Genomic DNA, 23965 nt, shown 5'->3' on the forward strand with positions numbered 1-23965 from the left:
GGCACACATGCTCCCGGAGCCTCTGCATGGGCGCTGCACTTACCTGGCATGACGAACGGGCCGCATGGAGACTCCTGGGAGGGGAGTGGCCAGCCAGTCCTTCCAACTGTTCCAGCAGGCTGGGGGGGGGGGGGGCTGAGAAGCATTTACCTCCACGGAAATTGTGAGTGTTGTTTTTGTTTTTAATATGTTGTCTTTGTCTCGTTTTCCCCTTTTCCCTTGTCTTTTGTGAGCCGCCCGGAGTCCTCCGGGAGTGGGCGGCATACAAGACAAATAAATAAATAAATAAACTACTGGTTCAGTGAATCAGATGCAAAATTAGTATCCAGGTTCGCCCAAACCGGTCCAAACCAGCTGAATTTCACCCCTGGATCTCACCCACTTTTCCAAGACATTCTTGGCATCCTTATGGGCCTCTGTCCCAGGGAAGCACTGGTAAGACTTGATGATATCAATAACCTCTTCTTCCTCTGCCTAGAATTCATCAAAGAGTATGGCTTAAGCATTGCAACCCAGCATCGTGTGTTCTGTACTGACAGTTCTTGGCAATGAGGGCTGTAATGGAGAGTCTCATTTTGTAGCTATTCTTGCTCTCCAGCTTGGTTTTTTTTCCCTCTTGGAATGCAAACTGATTAATTTTAGGTTCAGGTATTTCCACAAGATGGCTATGGGGCTGAAAGTAATTTAATGTTAATAATGACTGAGTCTCTTTAGGGTTAGATCCGACCCTTGGGAGTTAACTTAGTTGGTCAATAAAAAAAGAGTGTGCTTAGAAGTGGGATTTGCCTGGCTCAATCCACCTAGTTAAAGGCCATGAAGTTTTAATGAGACCTTTGCAATTCTGGGCTCTTTGGTATAATTGAGCGTTGACTTCCATGTTGGCTAGAGATTATGACAACTCAACTGTAAGGTTCTGCGGGAATATTCTGGAGAGATAGGAGAAGGAAGACCAGTGGTGGGTTTCAAAAATTGTTCGAACCTACTCTGTGGGAGTGGCCTCCTTTGTGGGAGTGGCTTGCCGCCCATGTGACCAGATATGAAGATGCCGATGACACTTGTCAGAACCACCTTAAATTACCTCACACACAGCACTGGCATGCATAAGAATATGATGTCAACTTGTTTTTTAAAAGGCATCTTTGGTTTGCGTTAGAACAACTTCAACACACGCAGTGTTCTGATTGCACCACAAACGCAGTAGTCATCCTTACCTTTCACAGAGCACTGAGTTTTATAAATATGAGCATGACAGTTTAGAATAATCATATCCTTACCTTTCACAGAGGCACTGAGTTTTATAAATATGAGCATGATAGTGTAGAATAATCATATCCAAGGACCAGTGGTGGGTTTCAAAAATTTTTGGAACCTCTTCTGTAGGTGTGGCCTGTTTTTCCAGGTCCACTGGTGGAACCTCTTCTAACCGGTTCGGTAGATTTGACGAACCGGTTCTACCGAATAGGTGCACACTGGTAGGAACCCACCTTTGAGGAAGACCCCCAATTGGGGCTATAAGAAAAGGGATAGCTCACAGAAAGAATGGTGTGTGTGGAAAATATCTCAGAAGGGGCCCTCCCTAGTTCTCTGGAAAGGCAAGGCAAGGGGGAAGAGATAGGCTTAACAAGACTTTGTTACTGTAACCTTAGGAACTAGCCCTCATGCTTTTGGGGTTCTTGTCCCCAACTCTTTTGAAGGGCTCGCAATCTTGAAAGTCTGAAATCCAATCTGTTCCCTTTACTTTCCATCAACACAACTGGGGGGATATCACATTGAAAACTGTCTAACTGATCAGTACCTCTTTAAAATAAACATGGAATCTATTGTGAAAAATGAGGGGTGTGTGGTGTGATGGCTCAGTGGTTAAAGATGCTCAGCTTGTCAACTGGAAAACTGACAGACCAGTTTGAGACCCAAGCACCATACAATGGGGTGAGCTCCCATGACTTGCCTCAACTCCTGCAAACCTAGGAGTTTGGAAGCATGCAAATACGAGTAGCTAAATAAGTACCATTTTGGTGGGAAGTTAATAGTGTATAGTTATGCTGGCCACATGACCATGGAAATGTCTTTGGGCAATATGGAATTCCTTGGCTAAGAAACAGAGGTGAGCACCATGCCATTGAGATGAATACGACTGGACAGGGGAAACCTTTAACCTTTGAGCCACGGTGGCACAGTGGTTAGAGTCCAGTATTGCAGGCTACTTCTGCTGCCTGCTGGCTGCCTGCAATTTTGCAGTTCAAATCTCACCGGCTCACGGTTGACTCAGCCTTCTATCCTTCCGAGGTAGGTAAACGATTGTTGGGAGCAATAGGCTGACTCTGTAAACCACTTAGAGAGGGCTGGAAACCAGTGTGAAGTGGTATATAAGTCTAAGTGCTATTGCTATTGCTATCACATGTCCATGGAGATCCTCGATCATCCAGGTCATGGTTGTCCCAAAGGTGCTTTTTGAAGCTGAAGCAGCTTTTTGGATGAGAAGAAAAAAGTCTTCAAAGAAAAACCAGAAAGTCCAGTTGCTTCTTGAAAAAGCACCTTTTGGACTCTAATCTTTACCTATTGTGAAGAACATGATAAAGTGCCTGTGATTCAGACTCAACAAAATAATTGAGTTCTTTGAAGTTTATGTAGCATGATTTACATCAACTCCATCTCAATGGCACTGAATGACTGTTTTTAAGTACAAATGGCCCTGTATTTTTCTCTTAGATTATAATTGTTAACTGCTGTTTTGGAAAAGAAAATATTTAGAAAACAGCTGTACAACTGTTTTTAGAAAACTGTACAAGTTACTTTAAAATTTTTGATTAACTGCGTAGGATTTATAATCTTTCCTGAGGGAATAGTAGTCAAATCTAAATCCTATCTATCTATCTATCTATCTATCTATCTATCTATCTATCTATCTATCTATCTATCTATCTATCTTCTATCTATCCATCCATTATCTTTTAATGACCTCATAATCCCTTGCAGGTGGAGTCTGGGCAACTGAATGGAGCTGAGTGTTTACTGGCCAGATGCCCTTCCTGTCACCAACGTGGAGTTTTGTTCAGCAGATATATTCTCAGTGTGCTTAGAGAGAGAAATATCTGCCTCTACCTAGGATCGAACTCATAGCCTCCTGACCATGAAAGCCTCAGATATGGCAAAGCAAAAAATGGGAATGAAGAAGTGGAGATTTGTGTAGTTGAAAAAGAAACTAATGAAACTATGGACAGGAGTTGAAATGACTACTACCTACCATACTATCTATGGCTACATGTGAAAAGAAAATGGAGCCAGGTAATACCTGAGAACATGGTGGCTTACTATTGCTGGAACCACTGACAGTGTTGATCTAAAGCCTGACAGGAGTGTGATTGAACTTTACTAACATAGAGGGACTTCTCTTCCCGCCACCCAATGGATTACAGGTTAGAATTGCACAGATAAGCAATTAATCATTTTAATTCATTGATTCGCATTGATTTTAGATGGATAAAATATTTCTGAAGCAAGATTACATTATGGTTTTTGGATAAAGCACATATGTCACAGCAGTGATCCTATTTGAAGATACATTCACATTTATTCTTGGATGAGGAGACGGGACAAGCACCTCCTTCAAGGTGGTTCCTTGTTTGTTTATTTGGTAAACATGTCTTGCAAAACACATGTTTGTGTGTTCACACACATGCATCTAACCCAGCCAACTCATGCTGCCTCTGCTGCTGTTTGGACGAGCAGGAATACTCTTTAATTGCTGTGATTTTTAAAATCCCAGTTGCAAAAACGTCCTTGATCAAATGCTGTATCCTTTTTCCTCATGCTGGGGAATTCTGGGAACTGAAGTCCACATGTCTTGAAGTTGCTGAGTTTGACAAAGTGCTGTTTTAGAGGAATAAATATTAATACCTGTCTTCCCAAGAAAGCAGCGATTTACAGTGGATTAGAGTGTCGATATAGCATGAGTTATCCAAACAAACATTCTAAAAACCATTCCAGGTGTTTGGGGGAAAATCCTTTGAATTTTGGAAATCTTGCTTATCTCTGCGCTTAGTTTCATTACCCAACTGGGTTGTCCCAAAGGTGCTTTTTCAAGAGGCAACTGGACTTTCTGGCTTTTCTTTGAAGACGTTTCACTTCTCATCCAAGAAGCTTCTTCAGCAGCTTCTTGGATGAGAAGCAAAACATCTTCAAAGAAAAACCAGGAAGTCCAGTTGCCTCTTGAAAAAGCACCTTTGGGACAACCAGGACCTGGATGACTGAGAATCTCCATAGACATTTACTCAACCAGGTAGCATCTTCAGTGTAGCCTGAAGTGTAGCATGTTCTTCATAGAATGCTAGTAGCAATGAAGACGTAATTTAATTGCCTAATGCAATATCTGCAAGAAAGCAACCAAGCTCAGAGAGCACCAAAGTCTCCACAGTTCAGCCCTAAGCTACAAAATATTCTCTTCTGTTGATACTTTTACAAACTTTTAATTCCACCAGAGAAGCATTTGTAGCATATTCACTGAAGCAGCAATATGACATCTGGATACTTTGGGTTGATATGAGAACCAGGGAATGTCCACCAAATCCTACTAGTTCATTATTTCTTAGAACATTACTCTTCCATAGGAACAATGGTGTAATCCAACAAAGCATCAAGGAGCAGAAGGACTACCAGATATAGGCTGCAGAAAACCAGACACTCACTAGATGGCAGAAGAGTAATGCAGAACTGCCGCTTCTTTGCTGCCATGTAGCGGCATCTGAATTTTTTGCTGCTTAAATTTGACAGCCCCGTTCAATTTCAGCACTCGCTTATCTTAATGGAAAATTGGAGAAATGCCCAACATCTCACTGTAAGATAATGCAAAATTCTGAAATATGGAGCATAATGGACATCTTGAGGCTCATCTGCTCAGCCAAATGGCTTAGGGAATGGATCGTCGCTTCTTTGTAATTCACATCCAAGGCCTCATCAGTTGAAGACATGGAAGGGTTTTGTCCCAGGAAGGGTTTCCCACCTTCCTTGGGAAACAGTGTTTGAGAAAAGACCAGACTGACCCCAACTTCTACTTTACTATGTACAGAGAACCATGGAGATGCCCTTGGATAAAGAATGCAACAGTTAGCAAAGATGAATTAAGCGCAGGAAAAGAAAAATGCTTTAGAAAGAATCTTAAAATGACTCTGTCGTGACTTTGTTTAGTATAAGAAAGAAAAGAAAATACTGTTAGGCTTTCAAGGATCTTCCAAGCCTTTTGAGGTATGCCAGGTCAGAAAACAGATTCAACAGGGAACTACTACCAGGACTGCACATACAGAGAGTTTGGGAGCAGGCAATCTCTAATCATCACTACTACCACCATCATCATAGCTAAACATCTGACTAACTGACCTAGAGGTGCTTTTTGAAAAGGCAACTGGACTTCCTTGGTTTTCCTTGAATTTCAGAACACAAGAAGCTTCTTGAATGGGAAGCAAAATGTCATCAAGGAAAAACAAAGTCCAGTTGCCTTTTGAAAAAGCAGCTATGGGACAACCATGACCTGGATGACTGAGAATATCCGTAGACATCTGACTAACTGTGTTTCCAACAATAATAATATCACCTGCCTGAGAACAATCACCTAGAGACAAGGAAGATCATGGAACCACTGGTATTAATAAAGCAGCAAGTAGCCAAGAAGGTCAGTAAATATGAAGCTTGAATTGCACATTATAGGCAGAATTTCCAATTTTGTTGAATCAGAAACACTTCTATCAATCCATCAATGGAGAGAGCAAGAGCAATGAACCACTGAAGACCTGACAAAGAAGAAAGAGTGCAGTTCTGGGTGCAAATATGGCCCCACCCAAAGAAATACAACACGAATGCAGCTTCAATAAAGGAGGATAAGCATAAAAAGAAGTTAAAATGAATGAACTTGTAATAACAACAGAAATAGTGGACAAAAAGACCAGGAAGATCAAGGATTGGTCAGCACCAGATGAAGATGAACTGCATGGCTTTTGGTTGAAACATCTGACTGGTCTACACCTACTCATTGGCAAGCAGTTTAACAATTAACTATAGGGAGGTGAAATTGAAGATTGGTTAATACCTGGCAAAAACTATCTAATAAGATCTAGCAAAAGAGGCAACACAGGCAGTTACAGGCCAATTATCTGCTTACCAACAACTGATGTGGTAGTGAATGCAATTCAACATTGTTTAACTCAGGGGTCGGCAAACCTAAACACTCAAAGAGCCATTTGGACCCATTTCCCACAGAAAAGAAAACACCGGGAGCCACAAAGGTCCTAACTGGAAGCTCCCTGTTCAATTCTGGAGCTGACTGGAAGTTCAGTTCCCCCACCATAGAGTCTCCTCCTACCGCGGCATACTTTTTCCTCTACCTGTCATAACCGAAAGCCCTATCAATTGTGGAGATAACTGGAAAACCCTCCCCTTGCCATAGAGTCTTCTCCTGGAGCACTGTTCTTCTCCCCGCCCCCCACCGGAATCTCCTCTCAAAATTTTGGCACCAACCGATGACAGAGCTGCAGCAGAGGGAGGAAAGAGCCACATGCGGCTCCAGAGCCGCAGTTTGCTGACCCCTGGTTTAATTGAAAAGCAGGTCTTTCCAACTGAACAGAAAGGAAACTCTTCAAACAGCAGAGGAACAAAAGATCAGCTCCTAATTTACAAGATGATTCTGGAAAATTGCATGAGAAGGAAGACCAACCTGGATGTAGCTTGGATTACATGAAGACATTGACTCCCTGCCATGTGATGCAATAATCAAATGCCTAGAAATAACAAGAGACAATAGAAAACATCAGCAGCTTTGGGCAAAGGTCAATGGAACAATGAATGGAAGACACTGTTGCTGGTCAATGGTGATAGATTGGAAGAGGTTAATATCAAGAGAGGAATCTTTTAAGTAGACTCACTTTCCCCACTATGGTTTGTCATTTTCATTTGATTGACGTCTCTGTCAACAATACTGAACAAGTCAGGCTATGACTATCAAACATCTGCCAAGCTATTTTACTTCTTTATATGGATGGTCTGAAGCTGTATGGAAAAATGCCATCTGAAACAGAATCCCTGTCTAACACTGTCCAAGCTATATTGTAAATATTGTCCAATACAGTTTGGACTGGATAAATACACCACCCTTACTATCAACAGTGGGCAAAATAGCGACAGCTGAAGGTATCAAGATACCCTATGGAAATAACATCAAGAGTGAGGATGAAGAAGATCACTACAAATACCCGGGCATCCTTCACACTGACAATATCAAGCTCACTGAAGTTAAGAAGGAAGTAATGAATCCATCCGAAGAATGAAGAAGATCTTAAAGACCAAACTCAGAGGTGGAAATGCTATGAAAGTGATTAATATTTGGGCAATTCCAGTCATTAGATACACAACTGGAATAATGAACTGGATGCAAGCTGAGCTAGAAACTTGGGTAGGAAGACCCAAAAAATAATGACAGTGAATCATGCCTTCATCTGCATAAAGGTGATGATACACTCTGTTTACCAAGGAGCATAGGGGCATATGGAATGTTGCAAGATCACAAGATAGTTGAAGAAAATAATAGAGCATTGGAAGAATACACAAAAGTTTGAAAAAGAGTCACTGAAGCTAATATACCATGAAGGCTTACTAAATATCAAAAAAATCAAATTAGCCTATTAAGGAAGACCTAATGAAGAACAGAATAGATACACCATGGGGCAAATTAATATATGGCCAGTGCATTAAAAAAACCTAATAGGTCAAGCAGATAACAAGAAGACCTTGTAATAGCTAAGAACAAGAAAGTTGAAAGAAGAATCAGAGAAGCTACTTCTGGCTGCACAATACCACACCTTAAGAACAATTGCTTATAAAACCAGAATTGAAAAGTTAGCAACAAACACCAACTCTTCCCCTGCAAAGAATCTGAAGAAACAGTGGATTACTTAGTTACCGTATTTTTCAGAGTATAAGATACACCAAGATTTTGAAGAGGCAAATTAAAAAAAAGTTTTTGCACTCTGCAGATCTCCCAACACCGCCCCCCCTGTTTTTCATGAAAATGGGCCCATTTTTTTTTTAAAGGGCATGAATAGCCTTTAGGAGGCTTGTAGAGTGCTCCTGGGGGGTGTCCCCACAAAAATGAGCAAAAAAGGGCTCATTTCTTTGTCAAAAAGAGCATACATAGCCTTTAGGAGGCTTATAGAGTGATCCTGGGGGCTGGGGGGTGGACAAAATTGAGCAAAAAACGGCCTGTTTTTCGCTCATTTCTGCCCTTCCCAGCACTCAGGAGCACTCTGAAAGCCTCCTAAAGGCTATATACAGCCATTTGGTGAAGTGGGGTTTCGGAAGACCAAAAATGCTGTATTCAGTGTATAAGACACAGCTAGATTTTCAGCCTCTTTTTTGGGGGGGAAAGGTGCGTCTTATACTCTGAAAAATATGGTACTTGTTGCAAGAGGATCGAACAGGCAGACTACAAACAACAGCATGAAAAGTAGAAACAATGAGGCATTGGGATAGCTGCAAGAGATACCACTTGCCTGCAAGCAAGAACTGGTGGAACCACAAAATAGACCAAAATAATAGAAAATGAAGAAGCTAACGTGTGCTGGGAAATTGCCTGAAATTCAAAAGGCAAGCATGCCACAGATTTAACAATGGTAGGTAAGAAAGACAGAAAAAAAGTCTGGTTAGTGGACATAGTAATACCTGGAGACAGCAGCAGAATAAGAGAAGCCACTGGAGAAAAACACAAAATGGAAAGACCTGTAAATGGAGTTAGAACAACTGTGGCAAAAGAAAGCAAAAGTTGTACCCATAGTAATAAGGCCCTTGGGTCCAATTCTAAAACATCTGGAGCAGTGGTGGGTTTCAAATTTTTTTTGAACCTCTTCTATAGGTGTGGCCTGCTTTGTGGGAGTGGCTTGCCGGCCATGTGATTGAGTGGGAGTGGCTTGGCAGTCACGTGACTGGATGGGTGTGGCCAACTTGTAGAATGTAGTGAAACTCACTTAACAAAACTCTTGCTTAACAACCAAAATGTTGGCTCAGAAACTCTGGCATTGAAGTGTGCAAGTCTTAAAGCTGTCAAGTTACAAGATCCTTGCACCCCTAAACCTTTAGAAAAAAACCCCAGGGATGTTCAGACTTGACAGCTTTAAGACTTGTGGACTTCAACTCCCAGAATTCCTCCTCTCGCTCTTCATCTTGATGATGTGCGGACGGGCGGGGGGGAGGGAGCTGGAACCAGTTCTAAACGGCACTGTAGATTTGTGGAACCTCTTCTATAGAAGATATTAGAACTGGTAGGAACCCACCCCTGATCTAGAGCATCACTTGAACATCATTGGCATTGACAAAACCACCACCAGTCAATTGCAGTGGGCAGCTTTACACCTTACATCTCATGACTTTAATTATTAGACAGCAACTGCCTATCCCAGGTCCTTGGAAAGGACTCCTTAGGTGGACAAAAATGGCAAATTCAGTCTAAACCTGTGGCTGATTGTGTAAGCTACCATAATAATACTGTAATGAAATCATGGTTTGCCAAATGCTGCCATATTCTTTCTCCAAGACCATCTCTGTAGTTTTCTACATATGGAATCATGCAAGGGGAAGGGATTTTTTTAAAATTTGCAAGAGATAATTGGCAGACCAGAAACATGCTGCTTTTATTTAAGCAAACACACTGTGTGCAAAACGATGGTGTTCTTGCACAGATACCACGTGCACAGAATTATTTTTATATACTGATAGTGCCACAGGAACACATTAGCTATTTAGTCTGAATTGCACGGATAGTAGCTTGAGCAAGTACTTTCAACAGGAGATCTGAAAAGAAGACACGGCTTTGAAAATTGGGTCAAGGGCCAAATTGCCTTTCGGGGTACTCCGCCGATCATCCCTGCCATATAGAGATGCTTAATTGCATGGAAAATATTGTTGACCTTTCCTTGATTTTGACCTGCAAAGAGAAAAACTAGACTTTGGGAACAGTTCAATCGTCTCTTAATCAGGAGACCTTCTTGGTGATCTTAATAGGGCTACCGCCTATTCATACTGCCCTAAACCACCATTCAGTCCAAACGTCAGGAAAAATTCTCAGGCTGATCATGAATAAACACAGGCATGTTGCACTATGGATAGCGATAGCATAAATTGACCCCTCCCCCAAAGAAATCCAGAAACAACAATAAGCTAGTCTGAATAAATAAGCAAACACAGAAGTTCTAACCTTTGAGAATGTCCACCCTTTTTTGTTTTTCCTTTCGCAGAATGTGAAAAATATATGACTATGAAAATACTTTAATATTCTTGGCAGCATAGCTAAGACATTCAAAACTTTTTTTCTGCTATAAAGAAGCCTGGATTTTCCTACTTCAGGAAGATAAGAAATACTTCTGTCTTGCAAAACTGGCAAAGCCACCCTCCTAGGCTTTGAAAACAGGTAATTATAAACGGGTGACCTCTCCAGAATTAAATGCCTCCCCTCCTTTTTCCCACCAATGCCTTTCCTTTTAGAATTCTGCTTCGAAGAATCGCAAATTCAGTGGAGGGGCACTTTTCCCCCTCTTTAAAAAAAACGACAGCAACAATCTTTTGGCACTTCAAGTATGAAATCCTTAGGCACAGTGGGATAAAGTCAGTTTCGCAAGTCCTTCGCCGTGCATTCGAAAGAGCTGCTGGAATTCGGCAGGCAGCTGATGGGACTCTTGCCATTTTGTGGTAAACTTGGTTCCTTTCTTGTCAAAATAGTGGTAAGGAAGATCCTCTCTATTGTTTGGGTTGAAGCCAAAGGGCCAAAACCCATACAGGTGGATTTCATCACAAATAGCAGATGCAAGGGTGTACATCAAGATACCTGTGCTGAGACGCTTGGGGGCCAAATGCTTGTTTTTCCAGTACCTGTAAAATAAGAATCCATAAAGTATTATTATTTGGGGGGAATCCTATTTCACATTCATTTGTTTTTCTGAGGTTCTTGAATGCTTTTGCAGAATAGAGGCTTTTTGTTGGGGGCAATTCTCAAAGTTCCTCTACAGAAATATCTACCCATCTCCTAACTTCTAGCTTTTAGTTATTTGTTAAATGTATATGTTCCCCTTCTCATTGTCCCAAGTGACTGGGTGGCTTACAATAGTATAAAGGCATAGATATAAAAAACATTAAAAGTGTTAAGATTAACAACAATTACATTATTATTTAATAATAATATTAATATTTAATTAATATCCAAGTATGATTTATGTTGATTGCTTATTTCGGATCCACAACTATTACTGTGTTGTATCAAATGTTTTATGATGACTGTATTTTTACAATGTGTGATAATGATCTATCACTATTATTGTATGGACACTGAGAGCTTATGCACCAGAGACAAATTCCTTGTATGTCTAATCATACTTGGCCAATAAAGTATTCCATTCCTATTCCTATTCCTATTCCTATTCCTATTCCTATTCCTATTCCTATTCCTATTCCTATTCCTATTCCTATTCCTATTCCTATTCCTATTCCTATTCCTATTCCTATTCCTACTCCTACTCCTACTCCTACTCCTACTCCTACTCCTACTCCTACTCCTTATTCTATTCTATTCTATTCCATTCCATTCCATTCCAATAGGAATATAACATATTTTCAATTATGTTGTCAAGATAGTCATGGTGAAAATATGGATACTGTTATCATCCTTTTTTATTGTTTGTTTATTTTTATTTTTTTGCTTGATCTTGTTAGACATCTTTATGTACTTTTTGTTTTCAATGGAAAAGCTAAATATTAGAAACAGTTCAGTGATTATCGAACTGAAGAAGCTTCTTGGATGAGAAGTGAAATGCTTTCAAAGAGAAAAAAACCAAGAAAGTCCAGTTGCCCTTTGACAAAAAGCACCTTTGGGATTATAGTGGTTAACATCTTTGTTTGATCACTATGGATGATGATAATCATCCATAACACATTGGATTTCCCCCCAATGTTCCCTTTAAGCTGCGTGGCTGCCGCATGTGTGGCTGTGCGGCCACACATGTGACAAGAAAATGCTGTGCAGCAGTTTCCAACTGCCACACAGTAATTTTATTAAGAAGAAAAATGTTTTCCCGCAAGGGGTGCTCTTCCTCCCCACTAGCCAAAAGCGTTCAGCCCCACCGAGGCTCCCTCTGCTGCTCCCACAGTCAAAGGATTCAGCAGCCCCAAGAGGCTCTACTTCCAGCGCCCTTGCGGAGGGAGCCAGGTGGAGCTGAAGGGCCCCTCTGGGAATGTTCAGACAGCCCTTCAAACAGCTCCGCCATCCTAAGAGAGACTTTTTCTCCCTCCGGCCAAACTTCTCTGACTGGCGCTCCCTCTGGAAGCCTCTCTTGGATGGCAGCTGGAATGAACTTCAGTGTGAAGTTCCCAGAAGACGACCTAATTAATTTATGAGCCTCCAGACAAAGTTCAAAAGAAATCCAATCATTTATTAGGATCGACATTCTGGGGTGGACTCCTGTGGAGCTGAAACTGCTTTCACTTAATTGCGTTTGCACCTTACCCCCTGTATCTCCTCCCTTCTGTCCTGCGTCATAATTCATATTCTCTAATAGGCTGTAAACATGAGATCTGACTCTGGCCAAAGGCATGCATGGAATTTTCCCTTCCATGCCAGCCTGATAATAGTCATGGCAACGCTTTAGAAGTTGACATCCGGCTCTCCTCACTTCCCAAAAGTGACTTGTGTGACACAAAGACAATTTGAGTACAGATATATAACTTAGGGATGTGTCCCTCCCCCAGGCTTGCTTGGATTTTCTGCATTGAATTTTGCTATGAGGAGATCAGCCTGGATATTTCTACTTTTCACCCAAGATGCTTCCAATAATGGGTAGCCCTTCCACTTGATTAAGTACTGGAGTTGTCTCCTGTGCCACATTGAATTGAGGATTCGTTCAACTTCATAATGGGTTTGAGCCCCTATGACCATAGGGCCCAGGGGCTCCCGGGGTAGTGGTCTCAGAGTGGATCTGATCACATGTTTTAAGAGGCTACTAAGAAACGCTGGGTGTATCTTCCCCAACAATTGAGGTAATTTCAATTGCACTGTGACTGGGTTGATGATCTTTACTATGGGGAATGGTCCCATAAACTTCGGCCCCAGTTTCTTGCTAGCCAGTTTTAATCTCAAATATTTTATGGAGAGGTAAACCTTCTCTCCCACCCGGAATGGCCATTGTGAAGCCTGGTGTTTATCTGCCTGTTTCTTATAGGTTTGTGCTGTTTTAGCCAGTGCCTTTTTGACATTTTCCCAGGTTAATTTCAGCATCAACATCCAATCAGTCAAGCTGACTGAGGAGAGGGGATTCCTTGGATACTCAGGCATTGGGACGAAGTCCATACTGCTCACTATTTTGAACGGCGTGAGCCCTGTTCTACTGTGAACAGCATTATTGTACGCGACCTCAGCAAAAGATAAAAGGTCTGCCCAATTGGACTGCTGATAGTTCACATAACACCTCAGGTATTGCTCTATCATGGCGTTCAGTCTCTCTGCTGCCCCATTGGTGCTCGGATGAAAATGGAAACTATGACCCTCAGATGACCCAATGGACCACAGGAACTCCCTCCAGAACTTAGCGGTGAACTGGATCCCTCTGTCTGAGATAATTCTTCGAGGTACTCCATGCAGTCGGTAGATATGCTTCACAAAGAGTTTAGCAAGCTTGTGAGCTGAGGGTAGTCCTCTACAGGATATGAAGTGTGCTTGTCTGGAGAAGAGATCTATTACAGGCCAAATCATTGTGTTTCCCCCACTTTTTGGCAACTCTACTATAAAGTAAATTGCTATCTCCTCCCATGGCCTTGTTGGCTCTGCTACTGTTTGCAGCAGTCCGGGGGTGGTGGTGGTGGTTCCTGGTCATCTCTTCATTGTGGCGCAGATGGTGCAACTTTTCACATAACTATCCACATCTTTCTTTATGCCAGGCCACCAGAATTGCCTCCAGGCTAAGTGTAAAGTCTTTAGGAACCCAAAGTGTCCTGCTGGTTTGGGGTCATGATTCCTCTGGAGAACTAGGGTACATAGGGATTCTGGGATGTAGAGTTTCGTCCCCTTCCATGCAAGGTCATCTCTTTTCATCAAGATGTGTTGGTTGTTTTGGAACCAGGGGTCTGCTAGCAGTTCAGTTTTGAGTCTCGTGGTTAGGTCGCTTGCGGGTTGGTCTTGCCGGTCAGGGCATTGTTGCCTGGTGGTTACTTGGGCAGCTGTTTGAGTAGAGGAAATGATGGCGCAAAAAACGTACTCCCATTCACATTTGTTCCTCCCGCCTGGAATGTGCTTTAAGACACAATCAAAATGGTTGAAGTATTGACCCCATTGGACTTGTTTGGGTGATAGTTTCCATGGGGTCCTAAGTACCTCCATATTTTTGTGGTCGGTCCAGATTTCGAATGGTTTCTGGCTCCTTTCCAACAGGTGTTTCCAGGTTAGCAGTGCCTATCTCACTGTGAAAGCATCCTTTTCCCATGTGGCCCATCGTCTCTCTGTGTCTTTGCGCTTACAGGAGGTGTAGGCACAGGGTTGTAAGTTTCCTTGGTTGTTTCTTTGGAGTAGCACCACTCCCACTGCCACATCACTGGCATCTGCCTGGATCACGAAAGGTTGCTCGTGGTCAAGATGCTTCAGCACTGGTTCCTTTGCAAACATTTATTTTAGTGTCTCGACCGCCTCTTGGCAGGTTAGGTCCCATGGTAGGAGTTGTCCCGGACGAGGTTTCGTTCCTGGGGTCCCTGTCTTCAGGAGGTCTGTCAGGGGTTTGGCAATCTTCACAAAGGAGGGAGAATTGCCTGTAGAAGTTCATGAAACCTAGGAAACTTTGTAATTGTCTGCGGGTGCGAGGGTGTTGCCAGCCTAAGACGGCATGCACTTTGGCTGGGTCCATCTCTATTCCCTCATTTGACACTTGGTAACCCAGGTAGTCTAACCATGCATGGTGGAATTCACATTTTGATACCTTGACATACAGGTTGGCTGCCAGAGGTTTTCCCAGTACTTGGTGGACCAGGGGTACATGATCATCCATGATCTCAGTGTAGATAAGGATGTCATCTAGGTAGACAAGGACCCCCTTGTAGAGGTGCTCATTCAACACCTCATTTATTAACTGCATGAATACCACTGGGCCCCCGCTGCAGTCCGAAAGGCATCACTTTGAATTGAAAGCTCCCTAGGGGGCAGTTGAACACTGTTTTCCACTCATCTCCCTCTCTGATACATACTCAGTAGTATGCTTCTCTGAGGTCTAGTTTGGTGAAGACTTTTCCCTTGGCCAGATGAGACAGCATGTCCTTCAAGAGGGGGAAGGGGGTATAGGTTGTGTACGGACACCCATCTATCCCTCGAAAGTCCACACACAATCTCATGGTTCCATCTTTTTTTTCTTTGAAGAGGACTGGTGCCACAACCCGTGGCTTGGCTGGGTCAATGAACCCCCTTGCTAGGTTTTTGTCTATGTATTTGCGCATCTCTTGCATTTCCCAGGGCGTCATGGCGTACAGTTTGGGCTTGGGTAGTTTTGCCTGGGGGAATGATTTCGATGGTACAGTCTGTCTCTCGGTGGGGAGGCAGAACATCGCACTCGGCTTCGCTGAATACTTCTGCGAGGTTCTGATATTCTACCAGAATCAGTTCGTCCTCTGAGATTTTGTCAGATGTGGTTGCCAGTTGGTCTTGTGGACTCTCTTGGGGGGTTTCCAGCGTGGGTGGTGTTTTTGCTTGCTGGTGTGGGAGGGGTTGGGGGCCTCTTGATATCTTAAGTCTGTGGGTACCCCCTTGCCACCAGATGGTCGGTCCCCACTTGTCTAGCCAGGAAAGTCCCAATATGAGGTGTCTGTCATTTTGGGGGCTATTATGAATCGAATTACTTCCCAGTGATCTGCTAGTTCTAGCCTCACTGGTTCAGTTAGGTGGGTGGCATAGGCTCCTCCCATTAGGGATCCGTCAACCTGCTCGATCCAGATTGGGTGGCCAGTCTCTTTGCTCTGATCCCCAGTTTCAGGACTGTGGTTAGGTTGATCAAGCCCCTTGTGCCGCCTGAGTCTGTTAGAGCTTGAAAATCCCCCTGGTTTCCTGTTTTTGGGGCTGTGAGCCATATTGGAAAAAGGAAAGGGTGAATTGACTCACTCACCATTGGGTCATTTTCTCCCTCGTCCTCGCTGTCATATGATTCGGGCGACTGGTTGTCATTGCCAGGGGTTCCATCACTTTCACCTGAGGGGGAAGGGACTTTTGCAGCCTGGAGGGCTTTCCCGGATGTGTTGGTGGTCCGTTTGGGCCCTTGTTCTGGTAGTGCCCTGGGAGGTGAGTCTGGCCTTGGTTTTGGGTCTGGGGTTGGGCATGCAGCTACCATGTGGCCATCCCCCCACATCTGTAGCATTTCAGTGGACTTTGAGGAAGGGCTGGTCGCAGAGCCTGCTGTGGTGCTGTGGTTCCCTACCTGCTGGGTGGTTTCAGGTCGGGTTGACCTCTCTCTTGTGTGTCCAGTTACTTTGTCATGTCGTTGGTGTGCAGCCTGCTGTCAACTTTTGTTGCTACTTGGAACCACTCAGAGAGTTGATTTGGGATGTCGCAGTATGCAGTTACCTGGGCAATTTGCTTGTTCAGGCTTGTTCTGAAAAAATACACCAGCAGCCGCTCTGGTAAAGGGGGTAGCCTTCTTATGACCCTCCTAAATTCATGGATGTGTTCTCTGATGGGGCGGCCTCTCTGCTTTAGGTTGCTGAGTTCCTCTTCCGCATATGAGTCCTCCTCCACCTCCTCAAATCTGGCCTCTAGCAGTTGCAGGAAGTCATCTATGTCTTGCAGTTGGGGGGCTCTCCTCTTGTGGAAGGTGGCTAGCCATTCTCTTACTTCTCTCTCTAGACCCCGTGCAATGGTATTCACCATGGCTTTGGGGGATGGGTAGAGGTGCCCATAGCATTCTAGGTGGATATCAGCTGAATCAAGGAATAGGGCTAGCTGGTCTGAGTCTCCATTAAACTTTCCCCTGAATTGGGGTGGGTCATTCAGCCCTAATCCCCCAGCCTCCTGTTGCCCTTGGTATGCTTGTGCCTGATATGGCTGGTCATCTTCTTCACCCCTAGTTTGGAGAGAGGGAAGGGGTTGCCTGCTCTTGGCAGCTTGCCTGCAGCGTGGGAGAGGCACTAGTTGCCATTTTGGGCTCCCTTTCCTTCTATCAGGAGGGGGAGGGGGGCTGCACTCCAGTCTGCATCTCTTCCCCCCAACAGGATCAGATGTCCCTCCCCTCTCTTTTGGGCAGCATGATGACCCCTCATCAGCAAAGGTGGCCTGTTCAAGATCCTCCTTCAGTTGCTCTATTGCACTCCCTAGGGATTCCATCTGGGGCTTTTGGAGCCTGGCTTGTTTCCAGTCCCACCTCCAGTCCACCCTTGCCAGCTTGCTTGAGACCTTTCCCTGTATCTGGAGACTAGGGCAAGGGAATTCCAGCTCAGCTGCTTTAGGGATTGATTTCCAAAAGTACTCATCTGTTCTTGCTTCTGCTGCTAGGGAAGACATCACTGCTTGGCATTGCCGCATAACTCCAGCTGTAATCAGTCTTGTTTTTCAGCCTCCTGTTGCCTGATTTTCCCTCTAAGCACCCCAAATATTGGGGGAGTGCTTGGAGAGCCCGGGATTCAGGAAACCCAGAAATCTTAATAGATTTTTAAAAGTCAGTTTTGGCTCTCTGTGAAGTTCCCAGAAGATAACCTGATTAATTTATGAGCCTCCAGACAAAGTTCAAAAGAAATCCAAGCATTTATTGGGATCGACATTCTGGCATGGACTCCTGTGGAGCCGAAACTGCTTTCACTTAATTGCGTTTGCACTTTACCCCCTGTATCTCCTCCCTTCTTCTGTCCTGCGTCATAATTCATATTCTCCAACTAGGCTGTAGACATGAGATCTGACTCCATCCGAAGGCATGCATGGAATTTTCCCTTCCTTGCCAGCCTGATAATAGTCATGGCAATGCTTTAGAAGCTGACATTCAGGGCATGAAGGAGGAAGGGCTGAGCCTTCTCCACCAACAGCTCCCCCCCAACTTCCAACTATGCAGAGGTCAAGGTCTGGAATGTGTTGAGAAAATGGGGGGGGGTGTGATTGGGCAGTACCGGCAGTAACCCAACAGCGGTTGAGAGATATGGGGAGGGGGAAGAAGAAAGTGGGCTTTCCTGGTATTGGGGGGAAACGGCCCTTGACTCGTCCTGGAACTTTTCAGCCAGTACCTGCCAGGCAGAAGCACCGCCACCCTTGGAGAGCTCATTTACAGTTGTTGTTTCTTCTCCAATCTATTCATATACTTCTTAGTTTTTTCAGGTAGCCAATAGGTTCACCAATTTCCCACCTCTTACAACTGCCATAATTTGAATAAACTTTGGTTACACCAAAAACAGTCTAAGCAAACCATTTTTGTGTTGAATGTATATTTTACCAACAAAGAAATAAGAATATAAATGTAAATGAAATATAAAATACAAAGTCAACACAAAAATAGTTTGTTGCAAAAGCGACTGCCTGTGAAGGCTTCTGTATTGGGGTCTGAAAGGCGAAAGTGGAAACAGAATGCTCCATCTCATAATTTGGTAGACCAGGTCACCTTGATAGACCAGTCTCACTGGAAGAAACACTTAATGTATTTTTTGGACTATAAGAAGCACTGGAGCATAAGATGCACCATGATTTTAAAGAGGCTTGTAGAGTGCGCCTGGGGGCTGGAGGAGGGTAACGAGCAAAAAATGGCCCAGTTTTTGCTTCTTTTTGTCCTCCCCAGCCCCCAGGCGCAGTTTGCAGGCCTCCCAAACTCTCTGCACATCATTTTTGTGAAGTGGGTGGGGTTTCGGTAGGCCAAAAATGCTGTATTCAGTGTATAAGATGCACCCAGATTTTCACCTTCTTTGGAGGGTGGTCTTATACTCTGAAAAATACATAATGTAAACAAATAGCACCAAAAACTTACTGATACACAACAACAAATCGCACCTGTTAACATGTTGCATTATATTTCCTGGCCAAGCCAACTGGACTTTTAATTGTCCTCGATGCTCAATGAAGAAGTCTACCAAAGTTCTAGTAATAGTGGCCGACGTATGGAAGAAAAAAGCTGGAATCCAGAGAATAGCTCCATCCAGCTTCTTCAAGCTTAGAAAAAAGTTATTGCGATCTTGAATGGTCAAAAGATTATTGTAATACTTCTCCAGAATGCTCGGGTTAAAAGTGGTGATGTTGGTTTTCCTTCCAACATCTTTCTGGAATGCTTCAGTGGGCGCAAAATTGCAACGCAAAACAAAATCGTATTTGTCTATTTCCTGCCCACACTGGCTGCCGAGAAGAATCCCACTGTTTCCCACAACAGCGCAAATGTTGTAGTGCTTGTTCTGAATCGGCGAGACATCTGGAAGCAACAAGCGGAAGCTGTTGCTAATGGAGAAGACATACTTGTGGCTGGAATAATCGTAATGCATCAGCTGTCCAATCCGTACCATGCTCTTTGTCAAAGAAAAGTTTTTGATCACGTCAACGTGCTGAAGGATTTCTTGCCTGAAAATAATAACAGAGAAACAATGACAATAAATGATCTGAAAAATCAATTGATTGGCCTTGTTTTAATATTAAAGACACGGGGATCTTGAACCTTTCATATACAGGCAGTCCTCGACTTACAACCACAATTTTGCTTAAAATTTCTGCTGCTAAGTGAGACGTTTGCTAAGTGGATTTTGCCCCATTTTATGACCTTTCTTACTGCAGTTAAGTGAATCACTGCAGTTGTTAAATTGGTAACACGGTTGTTGAATGAATCTGGCTTGACTTTTGCTTGACTGAAGATCCCTGTCAGTCCTGCAACCATCTTTTCTTTTGGATCTTTGGCCTGCCGCACTTTCTATTATTCTACTGTGGGAAAATGGGAGGGGGGATTGTATGGAGTTAGATGATATGTAGCCATAACAAAATTCTTTCTAGAAAACCAAGGTCATCCTTTGTCTTTGCACCTCTGCACCTGATCAGAATTGGATGGGTGGAACTGCTAGCATGGCAGTGGAAAATTGGACCATGTGATGGATGTGTGGGTGTGCGGGGAAAAAGATCTTGAACTTTCAATTGTATGGGAGAAACCAGGAAGTTTTCAGATTCAGGTTTTCCCAGATGTGCCAACATGGGTCTCTTAATAAATTGGAACTTTGAGGAATCCTTTGTCTCAGACTCTGATTTAATTTTGGATGCTATTTGGAATCCTGACAATCGTAGAAGGGGATCACATGACCCTGGGACACTGCAATGGTCCTAAACATGAGTCAGTTGGCAGGTGACTGAATTTTGTGACCAAGGGGATGCTGCAATGGTCATAAGTGTGAAAAAATGGTCATAAGTCACTTTTTCAGTGCCGTTGTAACTTCAAACTGTCATTAAACGAACATTTGTAAGCCAAGGATTACTTGTATTACCTATAACAGATGGGTGGAATTAGTTGTTCATTTTGAAAATACATAAACTTTTAACATAGCATGTATTTGTCTTTTTAATAGATGAATCAATTATTAATAAGGACTCAAAGATGGGGAGCCTGGTTTTCTGTTTGATTACATTTCAGCTTGATTCTACTGGGTTTTCCAGAAAATAAAACAGGGTCTTATTTTCTTTAGAACCCCGCCCCCCCGAAATAAGTGTTTGGCCTTATTTTTGGGGGAGGGCTTATTTTAGCTCATGCGCTCAAATGCCTGATTGGTCTTATTATCCAGGAAGGTCTTATTTTCAGGGAAACGATAATTATTCCATTTTATTTTCTCCTGATGATACTAATAAAACCTGTTCATTCATCTGGGGTGTCCATTTTAATCCCTTGAGTGAGTATGTATGTATGTGTTTGTGTGTGTGTGTGTGTTTGTATGTGTGTGTGTGTGTGTGTGTGCGCGCCCATCCACAATTGTACAGTCAATCCAAACTCCTACAATAAATTTGAAAACTGATCAAAATGTAATTTATCTTTTATTTAGTACTAGCTGATAACCCAGCACTGTATTTATTTATCTCAACCTTCCTTCTATTAATGTTGCCGCAATTTGTAATGTTGGATTTTACCCCTTACCACAGGGACCCCTCTTGTGAAGTACTGTGAAGCTCCACAGCACTGTACAACCGAAGCCATTTTAAGGCAGTACAGTAGAAGGCAATTTAAGGCACAACAGGCTGTATCTTAACAGAACACCCCCCAGGAGTGTTTTGTCTGTGTGTGTGTGTGTATGTGTGTGTGTGTGTGCATATATATATATATATGTATGTATGTATGTATGTATGTATGTATACACACACATGTGTGTGTGTGTGTGTGTGTTTGTAGTCACGGGTGTAGATATGCTGACCTTGTTGTATTCGGGTCTTTTCCCATGTAAGATTGAGATTGTCTTGGCAACGTTTGAACCCAAAACTTGTGCCATTTTTTGCCTTTGCGGAGCCAGAGTTGGTGTGGCCTGTGCATGACGCATCCAGCCCACGTGACACCAGTTTGACAGGCTTGATGTAGACTATATTAGGAGCTCTGGTGGCACTGTGGTTATAATGCACTATTGCAGGCAAATTCTGCTCATTGCCAGGAGTTCAATTCTGACTGGCTCAAGATTGACTCAGCCTTCCATCCTTCTGACTCAGTGAAACGAGGACCCAGATTGTTGGAGGCAATGTGCTGACTCTGTAAACTGCTTAGAGAGGGCTGTAAAGCCCTATGAAGTGGTATATAAGTCTAGGTGCTATTGCTATTGCTACATATTATATAAATAAATTCTAGAATCCAAATTTGAGAAGTATTAAAGAACATTTCCATGCATAAAATCATAGGGCAGAAATAAATTTCCAAATAAGATTGAATAACAACCTTTTAGATATCAAGTTTTTCCAGGCTTCAAAACATATCCTCACAGTTAAATTGTCTTTCTATACAAGGGATTAGACATCTTTTCCAATAAAAAGTGTATACAATCCTTGCAGTTGTTATCATATACAATGCCATTTCAGTATATTTGGAGTGGGGGTGGGGGTTGGGGAAAAAACTAATCATATAATATAGGGCTGCAATAATTTTTCTGGAAAAAAGGGACTTAGACTAGATCTATGATTTTAATCTTATTTTATCCCCCCCCCCAAAAGTAAGTATAGATCTGGATAAGCAAATGACCATAACATTAGGGGTGAATCTAGTGATTCCCTAATAGAGGATTTATTGGCTTTATCTCAAAATGGGCTCTTTCAAAAGCAGGTGTGCAATCTGGAATCAAGAGACCACCTGCCAATACTCAGTTGTTCTGCCCTTGTTGGACTCAAGTCCAAAAATGACACAGTGAACTCTAATTGAGTCCAAACTGTTATCTTGGGTTTGGAACAGCTCTTATTTTATTTTTCACTAGCCAACAACCCAGCATTGCCTGGGTATTTATTTATAGGGGGAAAATATCTGGACCAAACATAATTTCTAATGTTGGATTTTCCCCCTTACCACAGGGAGCCCCCTTGTGGAGTACTGTGAAGCCATTACCATGGCAACACGACTGCATTGTACAGTAGAAGGCATTCTATGGCAGTACAGTAGAAGCCATTTTAAGGCACAACAGGCTGTATCTTAACAGAACACCACTCCCCCAAAGGGTGTCTTACCCCCACAATATTTTTTTCCAGAGAGTAATTCACCTGTGTATCAAGTTTGGTTGAAATTGCTAATTTCTCCTTAGTTCTAAATTGTTTATCTCCTTGGTTAGTTTCCACCCATTGCGTCTTGTCCTACCCTCAGGTGCTTTGGAGAATAGATTGACTCCCTCTTCTTTGTGGCAGCCCATGAGATATTGGAATACTGCTATCTTAGCCAAAGCATGATAAGTCAGGTCTTCAGGGCTGTCTGTAATGCTAGCAGGGTGGGATCCACTGAAATCCTGAGGGAAATTTCATCCCAGAAGGCATGCTCTGAGCCCAGAGAAGATACACTTCTGGGCTCCTGATTGATGGCATTATTTAATTGAAGGAATTCAGACTGCCAACCCTGACAGATGGAATTGGCTGTGCCAATACAAGAGGACATTTTCTTGATTGCCCTTTCCCCCCTTTCTCTCCTAACTGCCTATAATGCAGATAGTGAGCGCCTTCTCCTCTCTTCCCATGGTGTTATAATATCATCTAATGGGAACTCCAGTACCATAGTTCCCTGATGCCTGAGTTGTGCCATACAATTTCAACAGGAGGACATCAGTGACTTGATGTCAGTCTACCGCTGGGAACTTCCAATGAAATCACTGAACTACTTGGCATTGCCATCTTGCTCGGACCTGTACAATGTCCTGATTCGAACAATTTGTCAAGAATATAAAGTATGCATATGCAGGAATTGGAATCTTCTATCAGCTCAATTTCTGCCATTGCTTAATGATGGGATGCTCTGGCATCCACTAGCATTTGAACTTGCTATCTAGGAATTCTGGAAGTTTTAGTCTGAGAGACATAGATGACCCTCACTCTGTCAAGGACTTAGGAATACTCATTTCAAAAGATCTAAGGCCCAAAGCTCACTGTATCAGCATTGCCAAAAAGACATTGAGAGTTGTTAACTTAATTTTGCAAAGCTTCTTCTCTGGTAACATTGCATTGCTAACTAAGGGATACAAAACCTTTGCCACACCAATTCTCAAATACAGCTCGTCTGCCTGGAATCCACACTGTTTATTGGACATTAATACAACTAAGGAGGTCCAGAAGTATTTCACAAGAATAATACTCCACTCCTTTGCCCGCACTAGAATTCCTTATGCCACCACGTTTTTGGGCTTGGACAACCTGGAACTACACCGCCTACAGTCTGACCTAAACTTAGTACACAAAATTGTCTGCTACAACGTCCTACTTGTCAACGACTACTTTAGCTTCAACCGCACTAATACACAGGCAAACAATGGATACTCA

At 43.0% G+C, this 23965-nt stretch overlaps 1 protein-coding gene and 1 long non-coding RNA gene across 2 annotated transcripts in view; one reads left to right on the forward strand and one right to left on the reverse strand.

Moving 5' to 3' along the window:
• Positions 1-3054: 3054 nt before the first annotated feature.
• The window catches only part of LOC116505370, a 29122-nt gene continuing 8211 nt past the window's right edge, over positions 3055-23965 (forward strand). Inside the window, exons 1-2 of the long non-coding RNA XR_004254930.1 lie at positions 3055-3416; positions 10272-10444. This is a non-coding gene — a long non-coding RNA (uncharacterized LOC116505370). The remainder of the gene's footprint in view (positions 3417-10271; positions 10445-23965) is intronic.
• ST8SIA3 (ST8 alpha-N-acetyl-neuraminide alpha-2,8-sialyltransferase 3) overlaps positions 10438-23965 on the reverse strand; it is a 34846-nt gene continuing 21318 nt past the window's right edge. Inside the window, exons 3-4 of the mRNA XM_032212567.1 lie at positions 19010-19567; positions 10438-10902 (exon numbers count right to left, since the gene is read on the reverse strand). Coding sequence (XP_032068458.1) covers positions 10620-10902; positions 19010-19567 — 841 coding nt within the window. The 3' untranslated portion in view covers positions 10438-10619. The remainder of the gene's footprint in view (positions 10903-19009; positions 19568-23965) is intronic.

This window comes from Thamnophis elegans, chromosome 3 (assembly GCF_009769535.1).
Source record: "Thamnophis elegans isolate rThaEle1 chromosome 3, rThaEle1.pri, whole genome shotgun sequence".
Lineage (NCBI taxonomy): Eukaryota > Metazoa > Chordata > Lepidosauria > Squamata > Colubridae > Thamnophis > Thamnophis elegans.